Genomic DNA, 24,592 nt, shown 5'->3' with positions numbered 1-24,592 from the left:
TTGCCTGGGCTTCCTTCTTTGCCTGGGCTTCCTTCTTTGCCTGGGCTTCCTTCTTTGCCTGAGCCTCCTTCGCTTGTTGTCGAATCGCTAGTTTCCTTTTCCGAACCGCCTCCTTTCGCTGAGCCTCCTCCGCTCGCTTTCGATTCGCTTCTTTCCTTTCTCGAGCCTGCTGTAGCTCTAGTTCCGCCTTCTTTCGTCGAGCCTCTTTCTCCAGGGCTTTCGCTTGCTTTTCACTTGGCAGTGGCAATATACCTTGCTGGTTTTGCGCCAGAGATTCTTGTGTCGTACTCATCCCAACAATCGTTTTACTTTTCGCCAATTTAACATTGCCATCATGAGGCAGAAGAGATCTGAAGAACGTGTCCCACTCGTCGGATTTATTGAGGGGCCAGATCTGATATTGAAAAGCGACCGCACCCTTGATTGTTGGGTGGACATAGCAGATCTGGACAGCCCTTGCGCCCCCGAAGGCTCCTTTCAAGATCGGTTCTTCTAAGCATCGATAGTTGGACCACTCTCTCCGACTGTAAATGTCTGGTGGTGGCTTGGTCAAAACAATTGCTTGTCGGCCACCGCGACCCGTATATTCTGCAAATCGACCTGAAGCTCCTTTCATATACTTGGACCACGCATTAGTAGACTTGCCGTATCTCGCGCCTCCAACATCGCGGTCGCTATATAATGGGCCCATAGCAATGATTAGTGTCTGTAATCCATGTCCAACGGCCCAACGCTGGGCCAGCTCAGGGGACAAGCCGGTCCAAAACACCAGGCAGCGAGCATCTCGTAATGCGTGGTCAAACCGTTCGTCGAGACGAGATAGTTCTGCTGGACTCAAGTAATCCAACGGGTCCCAGGCATCAAATGGAAGAGGGTGTGCCATCCGTGTGAGGGTACCATGCTGGCGAACTACTGTTTTGATGCGGCGTCACGATCACAAAAGAGTCGAAGAATACCTATGTATGCTGTTATAAGTAGGTAGGCAGTCAGGTGAAGGTGCACGATTACCCCACTTCGAGAGGAGTCGAAGGGGGGGTTGTGCAGCCTTCATTGGATACGCTGGCACAGCTGAATACTTTACCGACGAGAAACGCTGGTGACGTCAGTGATTAAACCGAACAAAAGAACAACTCGTCAGATACACCCCTGCCTTTAAGAGTTGGCCAGGTGCGAAACATATGGCTTGGCGTTGTGTTTCGCCCTGGCGGCAAGGCTGTACCGAGTAGATCGGCCACGCTGGGTGGGCCTGAAGTGATGGCTCTAATTACTACGAGGTAATAGAGTTTTAAAAGCGGCATATTAGGAAAGCCAAGGCACCAAAGTACCGAGTACTCGGTAGTTACCTAGCGATGTAGCTTCTCTTGAACTTTATGCCAGGCAACAACCATTCCAACATCACAAATCCCCTACAACCACAAGTATACCTACAGTAGGTACCTTTTGTTCGAGAACATTCCTCTCTTTGCAAAGCCGGCGGGACACAGCTTTTCATCGCTGTCTGGACTCGACAAATGATGCTTGACGCTGCTCGTGACCGAGCCATCGAGACACTATGCGATATACGCCAACACAGATCATTCACTCTACTTGCCTCGGCGATTCCCAATGGTGAGCAGGATCTGCGAATCACCTATTCAGACCTTGGATACGATCCAGACAGCGACCATGATGCCGATCCAGACCCATGCGTCGTCTTCTTCATCGGCGGCCTCTTGGGTGGGCGCTACACGCTCTGTCGCTCCGCCAGCATTGCTCGACGGCTCAAGATCCGCATCATTTCCATGGACAGGCCAGGCCTCGGTGGTTCTACTCGGGTCCCCGTGGAACAACGTGTGGCGGTACAGGTCGCCGCGATTCCTGCTCTGTTGAGTCACTTGGGCATCAAACATGTCACGCTGGCCTCCCACTCTGGAGGCGCACCATATTTGTTCGCAACACTTCTAGCGCATCGTGGATTGTTGCACCCAAAACACCCTCACGTCGTTTTGCTCTCACCATGGGTGCACCCGAAAGACGGCGGTGCGCGTTTGATGCAGGTTGCTGCAATGCTGCCGCTTCAGGCGGTCGGCAAGTTCTCGTCGTGCGCAAGAGCGGTCAATCGCACTTTTGCATTCAGCTCTGGATTTCGGAGGGGACCTTGGAGTAAAGCAGCCACTGTTGTCGCCCCCAAGCCTGGCGAGGTCGATGAACAGAAGAACGGCGAGCATACCATGGGCAAGGACGTTCTGACAGAAATGGAGGGGCTAGCCGTCACGTACATGTTCGCTGAAGATATCGAGGGCTCCTCGGACGATGCCATCCTATTTCTGCGAAAGCACGTGTACCCAGTCACTGCCACTGGAGATCCCGGCACTGCGCAAGGCAAGGACTGGCTTGATTGTCGGACCATTGCAGACGCCGTCGTCGAGCAAGAGAAACGTCTTCACGATAGCATGGCCGGCTCAGTAAACCTTCAAATCGACGCTCTTCATTCCGAAAAGGACATCATGATTCGCCCGAGTGGCTCGAAGCACTTTGATGACTGCTGGGCCAGCGTGGCTTCGCCGTCAACAGTGGGCTTCAGCTCCAAGATCATCAAGGGTGCCACTCACGATTCCATCCTAGACCCTATCCAAGGTGGCATTGAGACTTGGCTTCAGTGCGTGGCTCAGCGATGGTACACTTGATTTGGACATCTTTTAAAGCATCCCTCCTCTTTCATCCACCGAGCGAAAGTCCAGCCAAGAGCGTACTGGCTACACATGCCTTGAGAATTGCCTCCTGAAGAGGGTCTGGAATTTGATCCGCTTAGAAGGGATGTTCATTCTCTCTATGCTAAGACTCGGTTCGAGATCTTGGGCACGTCGACGGGCGTGAAATGACGATTGGTATGGAAGGACCCCAATTGGGTATCATGCGGGTCCGACAAACATCACTCCAAATGCGCCTGCTTTCGCCTCACCCCACAAGCCACGATACCATGGCTACAGTCCGGAGCGCCAGTTCTAATCTAGTAGTGATTAGACCTCAGACTCCATTCGCGGAAGGCTGTGGATTAAGCCTCGTAAGGCATACGCTCCGGGAAAGCCTGCCTCGATAGCACTAATGACTTTGGGTCCCCATATGTCATTAATATCAAAGTGGCAAAAGGCTGGATGTTTGTTTATTTGGCGTCATGCTCGACCACTTCTTGTTCCCTGTGGCTTTGTTCAGCGAAGCACCGCCCAATCTGACAAGGGTCAACTTTGGAAGTCAGGGAAACTAGTGGACAAGGCGCAATTCGACACTTGATAGTTCAAATGTCGGAGCCTGAGACTACTTGCGCCCCTTCCCTGGTGCGCTCAAGGTCCCCCAAGGCGAATTCTCACTTATCTACTGTTGCCACCGTGGCATCGCCTGCAAGCTGGTCAATTCGGGCCTGAAAATGAGGTCAAGAGCGGTATTCGGAGTTGTGGATGAGGCACTTTTTGTCATTTCTGAACGTCGCCTCAGGGTTCATACCTTGCAAAAATGGATGAATTCGCGACAGTTTCCCGGTGTCAACGGAGTTTCCAACCCTTGGCGGTCCGAACCTCTCTACATTTCGATATCGATGCACGTCCATGAGCTTCCTTGTGGCGATTCAGTCTCTCGCATCTGCACGCGGTCGGATCAACCAATGGATATGGACTGGAATGCAGTAGTCAGTATGCGCACCACCAATGGAAGAGGATTGAGAGAATGTGGGTGACTCATCTTCGAAACGAGACGACCCTCTAGGACTCACCGGTTAAGTGCCTGCAGATGGAGCTTCCTCTTCCAACTTCCAGATTGGTGGCTATCATCACTATCAAAATGCACCCTTTTGAATAACCATGTTCAGACTTTCCGTTGTGGCAAACTTCAAAACATTGATTTCCCCAAGATTTCCCATCTCCTTCTTGTCATCTTGTCTCGTCTGTATCACACGGTGGACACGACTGTGACTGATCCGTTTCTATCATGGAGGTTGTTGGCGCATTCTCCGCTGTCCTCACCGTCGCAGTGGAGTTCCATGAGCTTGCCAGAACTCTTCGCCGCTGCTTTGTATCGCTGAAATTCGCCAGGAAAGACGTCAAGGAAATCCACAACGAGGTCAAATCATTCAGCACTCTTCTGAGCCTCTTCCACAGCACTGTCACTGACGAACGGTTGGCCAACGACGATCTGCCCATGAAAATCAAAACGTCTGGAATAGCCCAACACATCTCCGTATCCGGGAGAGAAGCCTTGGCTAGGATTGATGACATCTTGACTGGACTGGACCCATTGAGATCCGACAAAGTTTATTCAGTTCTCGAGCAATGGTATGCTCGCTGGAAGTGGTCCACGCGCAAGGAGAAATGGTCACCGATCCAAGTCTTGCTCAACTCCATCAAGGCGAATGCCACTTGGCTCATCGCGATAGTGGATTGCCATCATCGTCTTCAAAAGATTGACCAACTAAATGCTGAGAAGAGCCCAATCCCAAACGAGCTCGTTCAACAATTGTAAGTTGGCCGAGTCCTTCCTTTTTGACACAAGCGTCTATCCTGACTGCGATATCAAAGTTATTTATGTGCAAGTCACGCCAAATCCACGGCTTCGACTTGCGAGAAGATCGAAAGAGCATGTAGACACATGCAAGCCCAGCAGGCAGAACTGCTATCGATGGCTCAAGAATTTGTTGCACTGACATCTCAGTTGACTCGGTCACATCTGATGTCACACCCTGAGCTCGAAGCCGTCCTTAGTCACAGGGGACGTCCATCCTTCGTTGCCAACACCTCGAAAGTGACGAACTCTGGTTCATCCGGCAGCTTCGCCAAACGAGCCCGTGACCCCAGTGGTGCCAGATCTCCTCGATCTGGCCCCTCTTCAGACCATCCTCGGCACCAGGAAAGGCCTTCGGATGCCACAGATCATGCGCGTAGTACTGTAATCCCTGCTACTCTATCAGTCCGTCTGTTGGCAAACGAGAGTCCAATCCCAGCACCGAGTGGACTTGGATCTTATACATCATCAGGCCAAGCATCCTCATTGGTAGGGTTCGGCCTGGACTCTGAGTCTGGCGCCTCTGGAACAGCATCGACACCCTCGCCCTGGGCCGGATTTTGCCAAAGCTGGGTTCCAACAGCTCTGTCTGCAACCCTAGAGCCTCGTCCTCGTACGCAGCCAGCAAATCCTCGACGGTCTGATGCGAATTCTTCGGAGCATCCAGTCATTGTGGATGATGGAGAGGGCATCCGCGAAGAATTCCGTCGTCCAAGAAGGTCTCGAAAATCACCTCGATCTTGACTAAAGATCATTTATCTTGTTTTCATGGGCACTACCAGTGTGGACCGAATGGCTCTAAACCCATGGAGATATTCAGGAGGAGCTCGAGCTCTGTGTCCTGTGAGTTGGAGTCTTTCGTCAATTCTTGCATCGCACATTTTCTTTTCGATCTGATCTGTGGTGGGATAGCGTTGATAGGTTCATGTACTATCTATTAGGCAGGGTTAGGGTAGGGTGGTGGTCCTGGCGGTGCTGGGGACTTTCTGGGATTCCACGAAAATTGATGCACCCAATGCCTAGCGGGCCTAGGCATTGTATTTACAGTGTTGGTTAGTTTGGTTTCCTCCCAGCTCTCTAAAAAGACCTGGGGCTTGCGGGCACCAGCGGGTACTGCCTGCGCGGCCCGGATCTGTTGTGCATCTGCTGTCGGATATTGTATCCATCAACCAAAAGTCATGACTTAACACTGTCATCATGACTTTTCGCCTTGGCCAGAACCACATCTACCAGGGTTGGCAGTATAATAATGACGGCAAGATGTGGTCACGACGCCTTGTCGAACTTCTCTCAAGCTATAACACAGCGCCCGGATGAGGATCCCTTGTCGCATTAGTCGGAATACGAAGCTCACTCTTCTCCTTACCAGCAAACCACGGCACCGCAAAATGTCTTCTATCCTGGGTTCCAACACGTTCAATCCGGACACAGATATTCCTGATTTGTCAGGCAAGGTTAGAATTATAACCCAGATCCATCTTCCCTAAACAATAGATTTTGGACCCCGGTTGACATTTCTTGCGACAGAACTACATCGTCACCGGAGGGAGCGCCGGGATAGGCTTTGGGATTGCCGCACATCTCCTGCAGCATCATGCTGAAAACGTCACTATCCTGTCCAACAAGGAGGACCATGCTCATTCCGCCCTTGAAGAGCTAAAAGAGTATGGAGACGCGAGCAAGGCTCACTGGGTCAAGTGTGATCTCGAGGATCTCAAGCTCACGCAGAAGGTGGCCAACGAGTTGGCAAGTTCGCAGGACAAGCTCCACGGTGTATGTTGCGAGGCACTCGATCAAAGAATATGCCGAGATGGACCCCTACTGACGCAATGACTGGTAGCTCGTCCTCAATGCCGGACTGGGCGTTGGAGTCTACAACGAGACCAAAGACAAGCTCGATTCCCACTTCCAGGTCAATCACCTTTCGCAGTTCCTCCTTTTGATGAAGCTTCTCCCTCGACTGCAAAATACTCCAGGAGCTCGCGTGGTCTTTGAGTCGTCCGAGCTGCATCGCGGTGCGGACGCCAACGTGCAATTCGAGAACGAAGCAGAGATCAACCAGGACATCGGACCTACCAAGCTCTACAACCGGACCAAGCTTGCTCAGATCTTGACCACGCGGGCTCTCCAGCGCCGGATCGACAATGGCCAGCTGGGGTTCGAAGCAGGTCAGAAAATCTATGTCAATGCGGTTCATCCAGGAGCTGTCGCAACTGATCAACCACTTCAAGCTGAAGAAGCGTATGGGAAGCTAGGGGTGGTCGGTCATACGCTTGTCAGACCTTTCATGAAAGATCCTATTGCGGATGGGTGTCGGTCGGCGCTGTATGCAGCGACAAGTCAGGATATTGAGGAGAAAGGTATTATGGGACAGTACATCGTGCCTGATAAGAAAGTGACAGATCCAAGTAGCAAGGCTTCTGATGAGGAGCTGGGCGAGCGATTATGGAGGCTAAGTGATCAGTTATTGAAAGACAGACTAGGTGAAATTTCATAGTGCATGCGCCGCATAAAATGGCAAAAAGTTCAATTCTAGGTCTGGCGTCTTCTATCTTACCTTCCCCCTTTTTTTCCACAGTATATGATATACTGGGACCATAATGATATTTGCTGCTGCAAGTTCCCAGTGGATTCCCCCTTTCCATTTGATGATGGAATGGAGGAACCCAGTGGCATCTTACAGCTATACCATCTGGTTATTGGTCATGGATGGAACATGATTTATGAGTCTGAGACCTCGTGCTACCCTATCTACCTAGGTGGTAGGTAGGCAACAGCGAGCTCATAAATCATGATCCCATCCATGACCAACAAGGGGGGAAGGCCCCTCCCGCCAAACCCGATAGAATATTGAACTTTGTGAGAAGTTCCATATCCCGGACTCGAAGTGGTAGCTTTTTTGTTGTGTGTGTGAGGTCTCAGTTTACACGCTTGTTGCACTTCTTGTGAGTTGGGCTATGTTGAGGAATAATTCTGAGAGAATAAATCATATGGAATGTGATTTTGGTCTTGCTTTGGGCGTTGGAGAGTGGGTCACTCGGTTTCGTCCTCTGATTTTTGTGTGTTGCTCGTCACTTGGCGGGTGTGGTACCAAGAGAGATGTCTCTGTGAATCTTGGGGGATAGATGGTGCCGAGGTGCATCCTTGGCTAGTTACTGTCAAATGAACAAGGCGGCTTCATCTTACATCCTGTTTGGAACTTCCATCTTTCCTCAGGAGTAGCCGGCCTATTGTATACAAAATCGTGGTTCGTTCTGAGTACTTCCCCTTTCGACTGGTTGACCATCGATCACTAAATAAAGAGCAACATCACTGGGCAAGTATCTACAACGACAATGCAACAACCTTCAAAAAAGCTGTGGCTTGAACGAGGCCATTGTACCACAGTCCTGTTGAGGTTCGATTTGCATTTTCGGATATCGGACTGCCTCTCCTTTGCCCACGAGGCTGGTGGTTGAGTTGCAGCCAATCAACATTCATCCCTTGCTACCATTTTGGAGCATGTGTCAGCTCAAGCCCGCCAGCCCGCCTAATTGATTGATACCTAGTCCCAAGTAATCGTGTCCGTATCCGGCTCTAATGCGCGAAGGAAGAAGCATGGACAATACCCATGTCAAACATGTACATCCCCTTTTCTTCCACTTTCCTCTTCCCATGAACCTGCTACGAGCCACCACCACCTCCCTCCTCAGGTGTCTTCTTGAACCTTGAACCCGGGGCGCATCAGTCGAAATGCCAGATCAGGCAGTTTACGCGAACACATTCTTCCTTCGTCCACAGATCCGTCGAGGTCCCGACGTCCCCTACAAGAACGACACAGGCTCAAATCCTGTGCTTCGAGGGTTTCCCTTGGCTGCCGTTTCCAAGATGTATGGGTGACACACTGTTTTATTGTCCTTTGTTGCACCCTGCGGCTAAGACGTTTCTGAAGCATCGCGTCGTCCAACTGGATTCAGAGCGTCTTCTGGAAACTCAATGGCTTCGACAAGCTCAAGGACACAAAATATCTAGATGAATACGAGATTCGACTTGATCCGACAGTCGTGCCTCGATCCACCACTACCTCGCAGGACCCGGTTCCGAGCCTGACAGAGCTACCGCCGCCTCGTCCTCGCGCTTCCAACACGGACTACTACACTTGCGCAGACTACCACAAATTGTACAAGTCCGGCAAAGTCACCCCTTCAGACGTTATTGAGTACCTGATACCCCTGATTCGGCGAGATACCCAACCTGCTGGTCAGTACTCTGTTGCCTTTATCGATTCCAAGGTCGACTTGGTCCGGGCGGCTGCAAAAGCGTCCACCGAACGATATCGAGCTGGCAACCCGCTCAGTGTGTTGGACGGCGTGCCGTTGGCCGTGAAAGATGAGGTGGATCTGACAGGATACAAGAAGACCCTGGGCAGCAAGCTTGATTTCACCGACAAAGAAGATCGTACATCATGGTGCGTGCAGAAATGGCAGGAGGCGGGTGCTGTGATCATTGGAAAGACAAACATGCATGAGGTTGGCTTGGACACCTCCAACAACAATCAGACCTGGGGCACTCCGTTGAATCCACACAACAATGGTTATTATACTGGCGGCAGCTCGGGCGGCTCTGCCTTTGTCGTCGCAGCTGGCATTTGCCCAATTGCGCTCGGAGTCGACGGTGGCGGGTCAATTCGCTTGCCGGCTGCGTTTTGTGGTATCTACGGGCTCAAGACTACTCATGGCCGAGTTTCAGCCAGAGTCGGCAAAGACTGGCTGGACAGCGTCGTCGTTTACGGTCCCATGGCTTGCAACATTGATGACCTCACCATCAGCTACCGAGTCATGGCCCAACCTGATCTTGGCGCAATGAGAAGCGCTGGCTTTCCCAATAGTCTGACCAAGGAGCCATACAGTCTACGGAGTGGGAAGAAGTATCTGGGAATCGACCGGAGCTGGGTCAACCGTTCGGATAAAGTTGTCCTGGACATGTTCAACGCCGCTGTCGATGGCTATGTCAAAACTTACGGCTACGAAGTGGTCGACATCACGATCCCCTATATCCCACAGGGACAGAAGGCCCACGCGTTGACCATTTTGTCCGAGAGCCGCAGTCAGATTACCCCCCAGAAGATCTCGAAGCTCTCGTGGCACAATCAGCTGCTTCTCAACGTCGCGGGTGGCCACGCAACCGCCCAGGATTTTATCTACTCTCAAAAATTGCGCAATCTTCTGATGTGTCATCTGGCATGGCTGTGGCACGAGTATCCTGGAATGGTGATCCTTACGCCGACGACGCCCTGTGCCGGGTGGAAGATTGGCAAGCCGAGCGACATCACCAGCGGCTACGGCGTGAGCGACGGCGACATGAGCTTGAGGACCATGGAATACGTCTATCTAGCGAATTTCACGGGCAACCCCGCCATCAGCTGTCCCATGGGCTATACAGATGAGAATGTGCCGGTCGGCCTAATGGTATGTCTCCCCCCTCCCCCATCCCCTCCGCATCAATCATCATTCAGAACTCAAGACTAACCGACGCATACAGGCCATGGGCGACTGGGGTAGCGAAGAACAACTCCTCGCATTCGGCAAAGAAGGCGAGTCCTTCCTCACCGGCGGGAGTGCGATTCGACGCCCGAAAGACGAAAAGATGTGGATCGACGTGCTCGCCAGCACAAAGTCTGAAGAGTGATCATCGGTATTTTAGAATGGTCATTGGCCCCAAAAAACCCAGTTCATATTTTCCAAGAAATTCATCCAAGCACCTATTCTCAGATCAACTAGACGCTCAAAAAGTCCGCGATACCCTCTCTCCTCCCACTTTGTTTCAGCAATATCTGGACATGGGTCATCGCTACAGCTCGACTTCCCTCCTACATCTACATTGTGAAATCTGAGAGTCTCTCAATGAGATGATCCTCGATATGGCGATATGGTTGGCAGCAGAGTGAAACGAGTGACTGGACCACTTCACTTCAGTCCTTTGGAGTCATCGAATCGTCGAATCTCAGTCGATCAGCAGCTAGCCACGATTGTCGCCTTCTGATTATATAGATATATTAGGGTGGAAGGCAATATTGGATAGGACAGAGACAGGACTGTCCATCCCTGCAGGAACCAGGCTCAGGCTCAGGCTCAGGCTCAGGCTCGATGGGGTTCACTACCCACTCGGTACTCGAAGATAGATTGGGAAGATGGGAATCAATCGATAGACATGGACCACGACACAAGGTCGACTTTACTTGTGGCTGGCTACATTTGTTGATTGATCTCCATCTCCATCTCCCAAAGGTACCTAGGTACCTAGATAGGTTCGTGATGAAACCTGAACTGCAATTGTCCATTTCAAATTCGTACATGAGCAAGCATTACTTTTCAAGCGGGCTAGTAGACTTGCTATCTCCTGCTCCTGCCCAGCAAGACGTTGATTGAGAATTTCTTTTTTACTCATCGATCTCGTCATTGTCGCCATCTTCTTCCCCTCCCCCTCCAGCATTTCCAGTCTCTCTGATCCGCGCCTCCTGTTTCCTGTAGAGCCCGGCTAAGAATTCGCTCGTGCTCGCCTCCTCGATGCCCTTGTCTTCCCGGACTTTCAAAAACCGGGGAAACCGCATACTCAGACCCCGTTCCTCGCTGACCAGCCCGATCGCAGCGGTGTACGTCGGTGACAGGGTGATGTCTGCAAAGGCCATCTCCCACACTTCTTGCGGTTCGAACCATACGTCGGGCTCGTACGCGCTGTACTCGATGTAACTCGGTTTCGTGCGCATGGTGTTGTCGCCATCTTCGGCGTACTTCTCCTTGTTTGCTTGGTAGAACTTGTCTGTGAATCCCGAGATGCACTTGGTGACAACCTCCAGACTGCCAGTCTCGGGGTTGCGGCACGCGAGCAGGATGGGCGACCACCACTTTGCTTTGCGGCCTTGACCGTGCCAGCCGGCCACGGGGATGAGGTCGATCGTGTCGGCGGACTGCGCGTAGTCCTTTTTCACTTTGAGCCACGAGTCCAGCCGTTTGTCCGGTTCGTAGGTGGAGAGGAGCGCTTTGCGACGAGAGCCCTTTTCTTTCTCCTCTTGTTTCTCTGCTTGACTTTTCTTGCCGGCTTTCTTCTTGCTCGGGGTCACGGGTGCAGATGCAGGCATCTCTTCGTCGGCGTCTGGGCCGGTAAGATCAGGATTCGGCATGTTGTCGAGCACTTTGACCATGATACCCTCGCATTTGATGTCGGTGGCGGACTTGAAGAACTCCAGTACAGCCTCGGAGTCTGCAGAAGTGGCGTCAATGCTGTTCACCCACGTGAAATGGTGTTCTTTCTCGATAAACATGCTGCGGAGCAGACCGCGTCGCTCTCGAAATGGCCGATCAAGCAAGGGCTCGCCATTGAGGTACATAAGATCAAATGCAAATAAGCAAACGTCGATTTGAATAGAACCGATATCGACATCTTTCTTGGCCCGATTGGTGAGAGTCTGGAAGGTCTTAAGTTCACCTGTATTTCTATCCACGGCAACGACTTCTCCTTCCAAAATGAAGCTGGAGACACCGTCACCGCGGATTTCGGGCACCAGCGCCACTAGATCAGGATATTTGTCTGTCATGACTTCGAGATGGCGAGAGAAGATGGACACTTTGCCCTTTTCGTCACAATGGACTTGTGCTCGCTGGCCGTCGTATTTGAATTCACAGCTGAAGTCTCGGCCCTGCAATTTGGTGAGCATCTCACTCAAATCCCGAGTGATGCTACCCAACATCGGACGGAGAGGAATATGTAATGCTAAGCCGCAACGCAACAGGAGTTCTTCTGACACTCCAAGTTCGAGGAGGCCTGGCACGAGATCGTTGTAATTGGGCCGTCGTGCAAAACATGTCTTGACAATCTCTTCCGCTTTTGCCCATACAACCGCCAATTCCTCTTTCTTGAGCTTTGCCAGCTCGGCCGTCTGTCTGATGGGGAAGTCCGCCCCTGGTGGACGCGAGAGCTGGAATGCCCGTGCCAGGGCAATCAGCATGGTTGTCTTCACCGCTCCGATCCGCAGATGCTGGACCAAAGTCCTCACGATGTATCGAGATTCTTCTGGTCCTCGCGCATCTTGAAGAAGGCGTTCCACAAGTCGCTGTTTCTGTTCAACACTTCCATGGCCTTTGCTGTTGGCAATCTTGACCAGCGTTTGATATGCGCTTTTGATGGTAAGTGGCTTCGGCTTCCTCAGCGTGAAACTCTGCCTCTTCTTTGCCTCGAATGCGACATCTCCTGCGTCTCCATGTTTGTCATAAAGGGTTTTCAAACCGGCACCATCGAGACCGCACACTTTCTTTAAAGCCTTGGAAATCGCTGAGCCGCCTAGACCCAATTCCAGAGAGATATAAGGCGGCGAGATGGAATTTGTAGCCAGCCAAACAGCAGGAAGAAGACTCTCAGGGTCCGCCTCGATGATGACCCTGAGACAATTGACCAGAGTGTCCACGATTTTGATCCGACTTTGCGTCGAATTGACCAGCACGAAGCATCGCGTTAGAAGTGCGTACGATGCATTACCGCCATCTCCCGCCCAGTGCTTTCTCAGATCAGAGACATAATGTGACGGATCAAAGGACAAAGGGCTCTGGTCAAAGGGTATCGTCAATGTGATGGTATCTTCTTCTGAGGCTGTTGATTGTAACCCAAGTACACCCTTCTTGTTCGTGTTCGATTGTGGCACAGGCTGGGGTGAAGGGGTCCTTTCAAGCGCGGCGGAAACGAAATCTTTGACATCTTCTTCGACCTTGTGCTCGTGTCCTTCGGCAGGCTTTGGTGACTGGCGGTCATTGGCCTCCCTGAAATTGCTCTCGTGTGGTCCGTCTTCTTTTGCCCATTCTTCTTGAAGCCTTCTGGCCAGCTCCTCATCAGTCAACTGCGTCTCCGAGGTCGACAGATCTTGTATTTGGACGTCTTCACGGCGCGCATTTCCGTTTCTCCCTCCATTCTGTTGTTCATTTTGCTTGCGGAAGAAAAAATCAAGACTTCGAGACGGCACTTCGGCGGGTTTGGAATCGTTCTTCTTCCTCCTCTTGGCCGGACTCTCCATGACTGCTGAGTAGGTCGGGCACTGGCATCGTTGCCAGTGCCATCCAAAGCGGTTATATTGCAGTCATTCTGCAGCTGCATTCAGAAGTCAGAGGAGGCAGGACAAGTGGTGACTTCATAATCAGATGGTTGAAAATAGTGGCGGCGCGTCTCCAACCACATGACGTGACGCGCTGCTGGTCGCAGTCGGAGAAATTCACACCGATCATGCCTCCTGCGACTCCAGAGCGCAGTTGTGACATTTTTACCTTTGTTGAACCACTATTTCGCGGTCCGCAAGTATGGCTGAGCTCGCCATGACCAAGACCGTGGATGGACAGACGCGGGTGGAAGACTACCTGAACGACAAGATACAAACTGCGGTGGACCTAGAACAGGTGGACAGCCTGGTACAACGGGTGCGAGAACAACAAACCCTGCTGCGGGAACAGGTGAGAGGTTAATTGTCCCTGAATCAGGCTGTATCTAAATGTGCCACAGCTTGAAGCGGCGCGGACAGACTACACAGAGGCAACAAACAGAGTCAATGAACGTTCCAGAGAGTTGAGAGAAGCGGCCGAAAAATGCAAGAGGGAACACACCGACATAGACCGACGGCTCAGAGACCTTGCACAATCAAACGTCAGCGATGATGCCGCGAGAAAAGTTGAAGCTAGGTTGATAAAGGTGCGCCGTCTCGAAGTTGCTCGAAGCTATCTAGAGGTGTATCAGCAACTAGACACTTTGAGCCACACAACGAAAGAGAACTTTTCTGCGGACCCGGAGGCATCAATCAAAGGATATCTTCGGCTGAGGACCATTTGGAGGCACATTCAAGATGCGCAGCCGGCTGCAGAAGGGGCGGCACCTCAATTGACGTATGCCTTTGAGCAACAAATGCAGCAGCTCCATGCTCTCATCAAAGCATCCCTAGAAAGAGGCTTGCAGGAAAGTCTTGCAGAAATGAAATGGCCGGCAAAAACGTTGAACCTCCAGCACAAAATACAGAATCAATGGGAGGAGAATGTCAGATTACTTCTCCAGCTACAAGAGCCCGACCTGATCGAAACGTACGCAGGCCTTGACACCCAAAGTCGATCTTCGACGCCTGAACCTATCGTACTACTCCCGCTCGAGGTCATGGTTCAACCATTGGTAGTGAGGTTCAGATACCATTTCTACGGAGACAAACCCACGAATCGCTTGGACAAGCCCGAATACTTCCTCACCCATGTCTTAGATTTGCTAGAGACACATAGCGCCTTCATGAGCGACATGCTGGGTCCTATACTGGATGACAGGGCGCACCAGTCTGAGGCTCTGGAGACTCTCTACCCTGACGCAGTCTCCGCGTTCATTACGGCACTGCTGCCGATGGTCGAGGCAAAATGCCTGTCTTTTCTGCCCCAGATTTCACAACAACCACAACTGATATCTCACTTTATGCACGAGTTGATGGTGTTTGATAGTGCCATTCGTGACACCTGGAGCTACATTCCGATTCCCAGGATGCTGGCAGAGTGGAAAGGGATTACTTGGAGAGTGCTGACCACACACGGTTACTTTGCTCTGTGGCTCAAAGTCGAAAAGGACTTTGCTCTTTCTCGATACAAGAGCATTAGAGATGCTCCAGATAGCAATGAGATTGACTTTGACGCAGACGCCACTCAGACGAAGCCGACAAAGGGGGCTATCCGCGTCAATGATCTTTTGGAGACGATCACGGATCGCTATCGAGGCCTTTCGTCGTTCAGCCAGAAGATGAAGTTTCTCCTGGAGATTCAACTCTCCATCTTCGATGATTATCACAACAATCTTCACGGGGGCCTGCAGGCATATCTTGTATCCTCCCACACGGCCGGCCGGTTACTTCAGGGACAGTCTGAAGCCGAAGCTTTTGGGTTAAAAGGGCTGGAGTCCCTGGCCAAGATCTTCGGTAGTGCTGAATTTCTTGAACGGAAAATGTCGGATTGGAATGATGATGTCTTCTTTCTGGAGCTGTGGGACGAACTTCAATATCGCGCCCAAGCAAACAGCGGCACAGGTGCGTCCATTGGCACAGACTTGAAGGTGGAGGACGTTGCGGACAAGACCTCAACGACCATCAAGTCAAACGGCGTTGAAACGGATGAGGATTCAGACGGAAGTGGACTGTTCGACCAGACTGCCTCCGCATATCGACGACTACGCGAACGCTGTGAGGAGGAAATGCTCCGCTTCTTCGACATCAACCTGAGAGGGGCGCTGCGAGCATACGTCAAGCATGCTCAGTGGTCGTCTCTTGTGGAGACATTGTCCGACCCAGCTGCGATGGCGCCTTCTCCGAGCCTTGATGGCTTCTTTCAGACAACAGCCACGCTGCTGGGGTATCTTTCTCGCGTCCTGGCCCCTGGACCCATGCGACGGATATGTAAGCATTACTGCTCCACCCTGCAGAGAGAGGTCTACGATAATGTTATAATGTACCATACATTCTCAGCCACTGGCGCAGCACAGTTGGCCAGGGACCTCTCCGAAATCAAAACGACCATCGAAAAACACAGCGGACTACGAGGAGTTACTGGAGCGGGTTTCAAACGTCTCGAAGAGGCCGTGTATCTGCTTTCTCTGGATGCTTCACAAACCCTGGAGAGCAGCGAAGAGGACGAATGGGGATTCAATGATGATGACAACGACGAGGAGTCGAGAGGGCAAGCTACCACGGATGAGGCTATCACTGATGATACCGGCGTCAAGAAGCCTGGACTCTGGGACGTAGAGAAGCTGATTTTCGAGAGCAACGAAGCAGCACGAAAGGCTCTCGCGGACATGGGCCTATATCACCTCAGTGAAGGAGAAGCCAGAAACATTCTGAAGAGGAGAGTTGAGTTGAACGGATGATTGATGGGTCAGATACTGTGGAAACGGTAGATAGACATCTGTAATGACTGACTCCATTAGTGATTTTTCAAGTTTACGTCCAACTCGGTATACATACGTTAGGAGCGACTAGGTGGCTGGTCAGTCGTGGAACTCTGCCTATACCTCATTGGCACCATTTCTGGCTATTTATAAGCCCACGCTACATCAGGGTTGCAGGTGTTTGTGACTCACCCATATTCCACTCTCACCTTTGCTAGAGAAGTTTTTCGTTTCATGGAACCAGCTAGTAGTGCCAATAGAAATCTCCTTATATTCTTCCTCTTCGAGCGTTACGATAGCCTTGAGGAAGTGACAAACACTGTCTGACTTGCTCCACGTATTCCCACCCCGCGGAAAAGAACCCTTCAGCTTCAGCGCAACCCGATAGACATGGCCTCTGAAGACGACAGCAGCAGACCGTTGACGTCGCTGCAAAGCGTCATCCTGACCACCGGCCCGTTCATCTTCCTCTGGAGCACCCTGCGAGGCTACGTCGCGCGCAACGGGTTCTTCAGCCTCGCGCGCCCGCTGACCCGGCTGAACAACCAGGTCTACGCGCTATTCTCGCTGGCGCTGGCGTGCCTGGTCCTCAACGACACGGAGACATTCCACTTCGTGGACCTCGAGCACGTAACGACATCAGGCCTGGCGTACCTGTACCACCTGACCAAGTTCTACGAGTACGTCGACGTGTTCGGGCTGGTCGCGTCGGGGACCCCCGTCAACGAACACATGGCGTTCCACCACATCACGACGCCCGTGCTGACGTACCTCCGCGTCCTGCACGCCTCGGACTGGCACCTCCTCGCGTGCCTCAACTGCCTCCACCATTTCTGGATGTACGCGTACTTTGGCGGCGTGAGGGCGTTCAGGCCCGTCCTGCGCGTCACGGGTTGGGCGCAGCTGGTCGGGGGAATCGGGCTCGACGTCTACTATCTCGTGTCTCACGGAAGGGGGGCTCCCGAGGCGAGGAACCGCGCCCTCAGTATCATGATCTTGACGAGGTACGCGATGCTGTACTACGAAGAAATCAAGACGGGCATGGGGAATGCCCAGAAGCGGAAAGAAGCGGACAAGAAAGGCAAAAAAGCGAATTAGTGGTTCCTGGCATTGTGAAAAATCCACGTCTGCGTGACTAGACACCATACCTTGAGTCTACAGGAAGACTTAGTTGGCCACGTTGATCAACATGGACTTGACGCTCAGATATTCCTCGATCCCTTGTCGGCCACCTTCTCGTCCATAACCACTTTCCTTGACGCCACCAAACGGACTCTCGCACGCGCTGAGCATTCCAAGGTTGACTCCCACCATGCCGACTTCCAATGCCTCGGTGACCCGGAATGCTCGTGGGATGTTTTCAGTGCAGATGAACGACCCGAGACCAACGTTGCAGTCGTTTGCCATTTTGAGGACATCCTCCTCGGTATCGAATTCGTAAAGACCGACGACGGGGGCGAATGTCTCTTCCCGCGTGGTGATCATCTCCCGGTTCATCCCCTTGATGATTGTCGGCTGAAGGAAATAGCCTTTGAAGTCCTTCAATGGTTCTCCGCCCAGGATGACCTGACCGCCGTGTTTCTTAGCATCTGGTTTGAGTTAGCGACCGTCTAGTGAAAGACACAAAAAGCCCCTGCTGCTTACCGTTGATGTGGTTCATCGCCTTCTCAACGGCCCGCTCGTGCGTCAATGGACCCACGAAGACTCCATCCTCGGTTCCTGGACCGACTTTAAGTGATTTGATTCTGACCGTCAGAGCGTCGGCAAACTTTTCGTAGATGCCCTTCTGGACAAAAATGCGGTTGGCAGTCACACAGGTCTGGCCAGAGTTTCGGAACTTGGCCAATATGCAGGCTTCTACCGCAGTCTCGAGTTTGGCATCATCAAACACGATGAACGGGCTGTTACCACCCAATTCAAGCGATAGTTTCTTGAGGCTATCACTGCATTGTCTTGCGAGGAGTTTACCCACGCGAGTACTGCCGGTAAAGCTCAGTTTTCGGACCAGACTGCTCTTACACAGTGCATCGCCGACTTCACTGACAAGATTGAGAGTAGTAATAACGTTGATTGAGCCTTTTGGAAATCCAGCTTCATGCGCGAGGACAGCTTGTGCAAGAGCGCTTAACGGAGTCTCCCCAGCCGGTTTCCACACTGTTGTGCATCCTGCTGCTAGCGCCGCACCCACCTTTCTCGTTATCATGGCGATTGGGAAGTTCCAGGGGGCCAGACATGCTGCGACACCAATGGGTTGTTTGAAAGTCAAGATTCGTTGATTGAGGTTAGCTGGAGGGACGACCTCGCCGTGCACTCTTTCTGCCTCGCCGGCAAACCATTCGAGGAAAGACGCCGCATAAGTGACTTCACCTTTGGCTTCGGCTAGAGTCTTGCCATTTTCGAGGGTGAGAATCAAAGCAAGATCGTCGAGGTTGTCGAGACAGAGGTCGCTCCACTTCCTCAGCCATCGCGCTCGCTGGCGGGCGCTCGTCTTTTTGAAACTCTGGAAGGCTTCATGTGCAGCTGTAATGGCTTTGTCGGTGTCTGCAGCGCCCATCTCGGGCAGGGTCGCGAGTTTGTCGAGTGTAGCAGGGTCGTACACATCGAATGTTTTGCCCGAGACTGCATCGACCCAGCTATCATTGATGTATCCTTTTGTCTGAAACAGGTCTTTGCGCTTCAAATCGTTCAAAGTTTTGGGCGCCATATTTCCTCGTAGGAGTCGTGACCCGCTCCTCTGATCCTCAAGTGCTGAAGTCGTAGGATACGTAAGCAGAACCAACAGGTGGTGAGTCGACGAGCAGATCTGGGGATTCGCAGGTGGCGAGTTGGGCAGGGTCGAGAGGATGGCAAATTGTCAGCTGTTTGGATCGGCACTTCAGCTTTATATTGCTCGAGGGACCATTGTTCCCACGAGCACTGACATGCAATGCTCACACCTCATAGGCTCACACCCCACATAATGGGAGTTGGAGAGAAGTTCGACGTTACGAAACGCAAATAACCATCTCGTGCGGGGTCTTGTTGGAGCATGTTCGTCGAATGCTCCTGATGGCCGAGGGTGACTTGGCTTCATCATCTAGTTGGAGAAAAAGCCCTTGTTGTGTAATGCTTGAGAGCGGCGGGAATCGGGCTCCTCTCCATTTGTTCGTCCAAGAGTCCGTTATCGGTACATTGCCTTTTCGTCAGGATTCTCGGGAGTCGCACTGTTGTCTGGGCATATCTCTACTAGCAGGCAGGGGAACAACATACAAGATTGAAAGCTAAGGGCCATTCGCCTTCCTGGAACGACGCGATCATCGACGCCGGCTGTATGTTCGCCGGTTATATGTTCGCGGACTGTTCTGCGGTTTGAATTGAGGACACTCGAGGTTCTGAAAGGCTAGTACAAATGAGGTTAGTCTGGATAGAGCCTCAGTAAATCTGGTGCACGTGATCATCATTCGTCAGCGGGCCAATCACGCAAGGACAAGAACTATTTCACCAGTGTCCCGTACATACAGTAGAGCATTGTGCTCTCAACCCCTGCTGAGCCACAGCCTTGTTGATAAGTTGCTGCTCGATTTTCGATCACTGGGCGAGGGTTGACGACATCATCAGGGCTGTCCGGGACTATACTCGGTATACTGAATTACAAGACTGACCTCGAAGTCCCGGCAAAACAGTATCTCTAAATCGGCGAATCCTACCGACGCAATTGCGGGTCACCCCTTGAATACACCTATCCTACACACTTGTCTAACAACATGAAGATTTAAAGTAAGAAAAGTGTCCTTACGGCGGCCGTAGAGGCCGCAAGTCAGCAGTAGGAGTAATGAAGTTACAGCCCGAAAAATCCCAATTCCAGGACCACCTTACACTTTCCATCTCCGAGGATTCAAAGGCCTGGGAACATCGTTGATGGTCTAAAAAGGAGGCACATTCGGGAAATTGCCTTACGCATCCCTTCGTACGGGCCTTATATCAATGAATGTAACAAGATGATAAGCGAACTAGGGTCGCCAAAGGTAACATGGTGACCTGTAAGCAAGCAATTGACGGGGGACCCGGGTTCGTGTTGTGCGACAAGAACGAATTCCTCAAGCCCGTGTTGAAGCCCATTATACCTGCATTGCTCTAAAGGACAAAAGGACAATATCCGCAAACGGATGGTAAAGTCGACCAACCGTCTTCTCGGGGAATATTCAACTGCACATCCAGGCCCTGAGTACTCCGTACTGCTAGGATGACCCCTCGTGGCCCCTAAACTTGCTCAGATCCTTCTAACTTGTATGACAAGGTACTTTCGGGAGTCGGCGAGTCTGGAGGCCTAAAGATGCTCATTCGGCACTCGCTGCCATTAGCATCGCCCGCATTTTCTCCTGCTCCCCAGATCGATCGCTCAACTGCGGGTTGATGAATGTTGATCTTGTTGTTTCCTCACGCATGACATTGTTCGAAATATGCGGAATATCCCTTTAATAAAGAGTTCAAGACGGCACTGCCCCCTTAAACCTTCACATCAAACCATCAAACATCCGACACGTGAGGCACATTTTTTTTTTTGACTTTCTCCCCTCAAATTGGTGGTCTGGACTACGAGGGCCTTGCAGCCCCTGGACTTGTGCCTGGCTGGCTGGTCACCTTGGATAGGCTCTTGGAAGCCGTCCCCAAGTCCTCGGCTAGCGCCCATTAAATTAGCTTGGGACCCAAATGCAGCTGACGCGCCCTGAGGAACGCCTCTTTTTGGCCCGAAACGGTCACTCGACACCACGTGGAGATTGGAGATTGTCTCTTAATCCGCAAGCCACTGCAGCTTCCAAAAGCCTATCGAAGGCTCTGGATTACCCCTGTCTTTCGCCAGCTGACGCATCGACTGGCACCCAACTGGGATATTCCGTACAGGCTCAAAGTGGCTTGAGCCTCCTCCCTATTACACACCTCTCTACTCGGTACCTACTCGGTACTAAGGTACACATCGCTATCTCGTCCACGCTTTACGGACATATGCGCAGTCAGCATTACTCTTTGATTCCAGTGTCCAAAGTCATGGGAAATGCGCAGGCACTCATCCACTTGTTCTATACTTGTACACATCTTGGCTTTGGATTCTCCGTTGCTCTGGGCAGGGGAACTATGAGGTACCCGGCTGCTAGTATAGTTTAAAATGTTTTTTTTCCAAGGCTGTTCAGGTTCCACCGCCCACGGGCTTGTGGTCTCGGCCTTGCAGCATCGAGGTATTAACGACTCTGGGCATTCCGAGCGCTAGACTGGGGTGGCGGGTGGCTTTGGTCACCAACTGTTTCCGGCGATTACCAGTTTCCACATGTTGAACTCCCTCTGTGTTCCCTTTTTGCGCCTCTTTGATATCACCTCATCTGGGAACCTGCGAATCGATGGCCTGAAAGTCTGACGATGGGCGGCTTCACCTACAATCTCGAGTCTCGGTGGGACAGTTTGGGCTAGAACATAATGGCTGACTGCAGGTGTCAGGGGTTTTTGTACCTGGCCTGACTTGCCTGGTCGCCATCTTGTCCACACCCTCGTCACGGCTGCCCAGCATCAAAGCCACTAGCAGGAGAAACCACCTCGCTTGGTCTCCTTAACCTTGTACACCTATGAACTGAGGGCAGGGTGGGTGGCACGCACGCGATGGTATAAAAAGTAACTTTCAGACCAGCATGGATGGCGTTTCGTTGTCAACTTTACTGAGCCGCAGCATTCATATTCTGTGGTACATCCCGTTCTAACTGTTGCTTTCCGTTCGTCCACTCTTTTCTAGTTTGTCCTTTCTCCAGAACGGAACCTGGAAACGACTGTCGTTATCTTCACCCCTCACAAGCGTCAATATGGTCGCTTCCGGTGCTTTTCAAGTGGGAATCTGTGGTGCTGGTGTTGCGGGATTGAGTGCTGCCATCGCTTTGAGAAAGATCGGCCATGACGTTGAGGTCAGTCAGACTCAGCTCCCTGGAAAGATCGCCCTTTTGTGCTTCTATGCATATTGCTTGATCAAGAGATAAAAACTGACCTTGTCTCCGCAGATCTTCGAGCGCTCTCAGTTCAAGAACGAAAACGGAGCTGCCGTGTCTATCCCACCCAATGGAACTCGGGTCCTGGAGCATTGGGGGTTTGATCCCATCAAAGCGGGAGGCATCGAGAATATCCAGGTAAGGAGGGTGTCTTGAGCATCTATTCCAGGATATATGATTACCCAACGTCTGCAACTGGGATCCTTAGTCGCCAGCTTCTAGAGTGTGTCAGCTGACAGCCGCATGCAGGTCCGTCGACCAAAGGGTGACACCTTGGAACCAATGGCCCCAACATTGAACTTCTCCAATGCAGAACAACTATATGGCAACAAGTGGTTCTTCTATCACCGAGTCGACATGCATCGACGCCTGAAGGAACAAGCAGAGGAAGCTGGCGCGATCATCAGGCTGGGACAACAAGTGATGGACGTTGACCCCGAGACTGGCGTTATATCCTTGAAAGATGGAACGAGGGTACAGAAAGATCTCGTCATCATTGCTGATGGCCAGCATGTTAGCGCTGCCCCGTAAACGACTATACTGTTTCACGGTCGCTGACTTGTGCACTAGGATCGCATGAACGCTAAGATCACCGGCAAGGAGGTCCCCATGAAGAGAAGCGGCCAGACGGCGTATCGATGCCTCATTCCCATGAAGGATATTCTCGCCGACGAGGAGACCAAATTCTTGTTCGAGAACCAACCGCCCGGGTTCTGGGCCCCAGCCTTGCCTTCCAAGGGTGTTATGGCCGTCACTTATCCTTGCAGAAACAATGAAATCCTTAACGTGCTTGCTGTGCACCGGAAGCTGGGCCAACATGCGACAAGTGAGGACGATGTCGTGATTGAGGACTGGAACTTTCCCGCCACGCATGAGGACTTGGAGAAAGTTCTCGATGGTTTCCACCCGGCTGTGAAAAAGGTGTTTTTGAAGTCGCCCGAGGTCAAAGTGTACACTCAGATGAAACGAGATCCCTTGATCAAGATGACCAAGGGCAAGGCTGTTCTGATCGGCGATGCCTGCCACCCTATGCTCCTGACCCATGCTCAGGGTGTTTCGTCCTCTATCGAAGATGCGGCCGCGCTGGAGCTCTTCCTCGCCGACGTCCCCGCCACTGGAGACGTTACTTCAGCGCCATCAGAGAAGCTGCTGCAACGCCTAGCTCAATTCGAGGCCTTCCGTCTACCCCGAGTTTCTGCGACACAAATCCTGACAGACCCTGTCGTTCCCGGACCACAGGCTGCGGCTAACTATGCCAAACAAGAAGCTGAGATCCGAAAATACTACTCAGGTCCCCTGCCACCGACGGGCTCAATGCCGCACAGCCCGCCAATCTGTCAGTTTTTCTTCGGCTATGATGTAAGGAAAGAAGCCATGAAATTTATTGCCGACCTCAACGGCGAGAAACAGACGACCGAGGCTGTCCCCACACCCTCGCCTGCTCCGGAGCCAGTGAAGGCAGTCATCCCAGCTCCGGCCCCAGTTCAACAGCCACGTGTGGAGGAGAGACCTGTGACACCCTCCCCCGTGCGCGAGACGACCGAAACGACCGATGTCAGTGCAATGGAACAAAAGATCAAGGATCTCGAGCGCAGATTAGCCGAGATGGAGAGCAAATTCGCCTCAATGAGTATCCAAATCTCATTCAGGGAGGTTCAACCCACGCCGCCAGAGTCGCCGCCTAGCATGTTTGGGAAATCCCCGTTCCTCGTCAGCGCTTCTTAGGGCGAGAGATAGCTACCTGCTCCGAGCTGGAATTTTGTTGGATATACGGCTCCGGTCCTAGTGTGAAACCAATGTGTTCCCATTGTACGAAAAATGGTGCTTTGTGGATGAAAGTGAGAAAGGAGTAAACGGGAAGTTTGTCAAAGATATGGGACACTATGTGAGCGAGCGTTTTGGGGGCAATTAACACTATTTAATTCATGAAATATGAAATCAAGATATATTTTCTGGTTCGTCAACGCACTTGGAATCACGTCCTGATTTTCGGGCTTGAAATCGCATATATGCCATGACTGGCGACAGTGGAATCAACGCAACTGGCATACAAGTACTTCCCTTGATGCCCTAAGGACCCGAGCGCTGCAAGGTCTTTTTCAGCTGCGCAGCCTCGCCACGCTAAATTGTGGAATCGC

At 51.9% G+C, this 24,592-nt stretch overlaps 10 protein-coding genes across 10 annotated transcripts in view; 7 read left to right on the top strand and 3 right to left on the bottom strand.

The window, feature by feature from the left end:
- Z517_00363 (uncharacterized protein) overlaps positions 1-883 on the bottom strand; it is a gene marked incomplete at both ends in the record, with an annotated part of 1,220 nt that extends 337 nt beyond the window's left edge. The window contains one exon of the mRNA XM_013433329.1: positions 107-883. Within this exon, the coding sequence (XP_013288783.1) occupies positions 107-883 (777 nt within the window). The remainder of the gene's footprint in view (positions 1-106) is intronic.
- Positions 884-1,514: 631 nt separating this feature from the next.
- Positions 1,515-2,666, top strand: Z517_00362 (uncharacterized protein; the record flags this gene model as incomplete). Its single annotated transcript, XM_013433328.1, has 1 exon — positions 1,515-2,666. The coding sequence occupies one exon, from the start codon at positions 1,515-1,517 to the stop codon at positions 2,664-2,666; it is 1,152 nt and encodes a 383-aa protein (XP_013288782.1).
- A 1,294-nt stretch (positions 2,667-3,960) lies between these two features.
- Z517_00361 (uncharacterized protein) lies at positions 3,961-4,491 on the top strand (the record flags this gene model as incomplete). The annotated part of the gene is made up of 1 exon (XM_013433327.1): positions 3,961-4,491. The coding sequence occupies one exon, from the start codon at positions 3,961-3,963 to the stop codon at positions 4,489-4,491; it is 531 nt and encodes a 176-aa protein (XP_013288781.1).
- Positions 4,492-5,918: 1,427 nt separating this feature from the next.
- Positions 5,919-7,027, top strand: Z517_00360 (uncharacterized protein; the record flags this gene model as incomplete). Its single annotated transcript, XM_013433326.1, has 3 exons — positions 5,919-5,984; positions 6,058-6,303; positions 6,371-7,027. 3 exons carry the CDS (start codon positions 5,919-5,921, stop codon positions 7,025-7,027), a joined length of 969 nt encoding a protein of 322 aa, XP_013288780.1.
- A 1,235-nt stretch (positions 7,028-8,262) lies between these two features.
- Z517_00359 (uncharacterized protein) lies at positions 8,263-10,197 on the top strand (the record flags this gene model as incomplete). Its single annotated transcript, XM_013433325.1, has 3 exons — positions 8,263-8,399; positions 8,462-9,977; positions 10,051-10,197. The coding sequence occupies 3 exons, from the start codon at positions 8,263-8,265 to the stop codon at positions 10,195-10,197; spliced, it is 1,800 nt and encodes a 599-aa protein (XP_013288779.1).
- Positions 10,198-10,948: 751 nt separating this feature from the next.
- On the bottom strand, positions 10,949-13,570 carry Z517_00358 (uncharacterized protein; the record flags this gene model as incomplete). The annotated part of the gene is made up of 1 exon (XM_013433324.1): positions 10,949-13,570. The coding sequence occupies one exon, from the start codon at positions 13,568-13,570 to the stop codon at positions 10,949-10,951; it is 2,622 nt and encodes an 873-aa protein (XP_013288778.1).
- Positions 13,571-13,850: 280 nt separating this feature from the next.
- On the top strand, positions 13,851-16,428 carry Z517_00357 (uncharacterized protein; the record flags this gene model as incomplete). The annotated part of the gene is made up of 2 exons (XM_013433323.1): positions 13,851-14,000; positions 14,050-16,428. 2 exons carry the CDS (start codon positions 13,851-13,853, stop codon positions 16,426-16,428), a joined length of 2,529 nt encoding a protein of 842 aa, XP_013288777.1.
- Positions 16,429-16,839: 411 nt separating this feature from the next.
- On the top strand, positions 16,840-17,547 carry Z517_00356 (uncharacterized protein; the record flags this gene model as incomplete). Its single annotated transcript, XM_013433322.1, has 1 exon — positions 16,840-17,547. One exon carries the CDS (start codon positions 16,840-16,842, stop codon positions 17,545-17,547), a length of 708 nt encoding a protein of 235 aa, XP_013288776.1.
- Positions 17,548-17,616: 69 nt separating this feature from the next.
- On the bottom strand, positions 17,617-19,153 carry Z517_00355 (uncharacterized protein; the record flags this gene model as incomplete). The annotated part of the gene is made up of 2 exons (XM_013433321.1): positions 17,617-18,038; positions 18,094-19,153. The coding sequence occupies 2 exons, from the start codon at positions 19,151-19,153 to the stop codon at positions 17,617-17,619; spliced, it is 1,482 nt and encodes a 493-aa protein (XP_013288775.1).
- Positions 19,154-22,274: 3,121 nt separating this feature from the next.
- Z517_00354 (uncharacterized protein) lies at positions 22,275-24,179 on the top strand (the record flags this gene model as incomplete). The annotated part of the gene is made up of 4 exons (XM_013433320.1): positions 22,275-22,373; positions 22,467-22,592; positions 22,704-22,967; positions 23,025-24,179. 4 exons carry the CDS (start codon positions 22,275-22,277, stop codon positions 24,177-24,179), a joined length of 1,644 nt encoding a protein of 547 aa, XP_013288774.1.
- Positions 24,180-24,592: the final 413 nt, after the last annotated feature.

This window comes from Fonsecaea pedrosoi (assembly GCF_000835455.1).
Source record: "Fonsecaea pedrosoi CBS 271.37 unplaced genomic scaffold supercont1.1, whole genome shotgun sequence".
Taxonomy (NCBI): domain Eukaryota; kingdom Fungi; phylum Ascomycota; class Eurotiomycetes; order Chaetothyriales; family Herpotrichiellaceae; genus Fonsecaea; species Fonsecaea pedrosoi.
The sequence above is the reverse complement of the archived record's forward strand: the minus strand, read 5'-3'. Positions and strand labels throughout refer to the sequence as shown.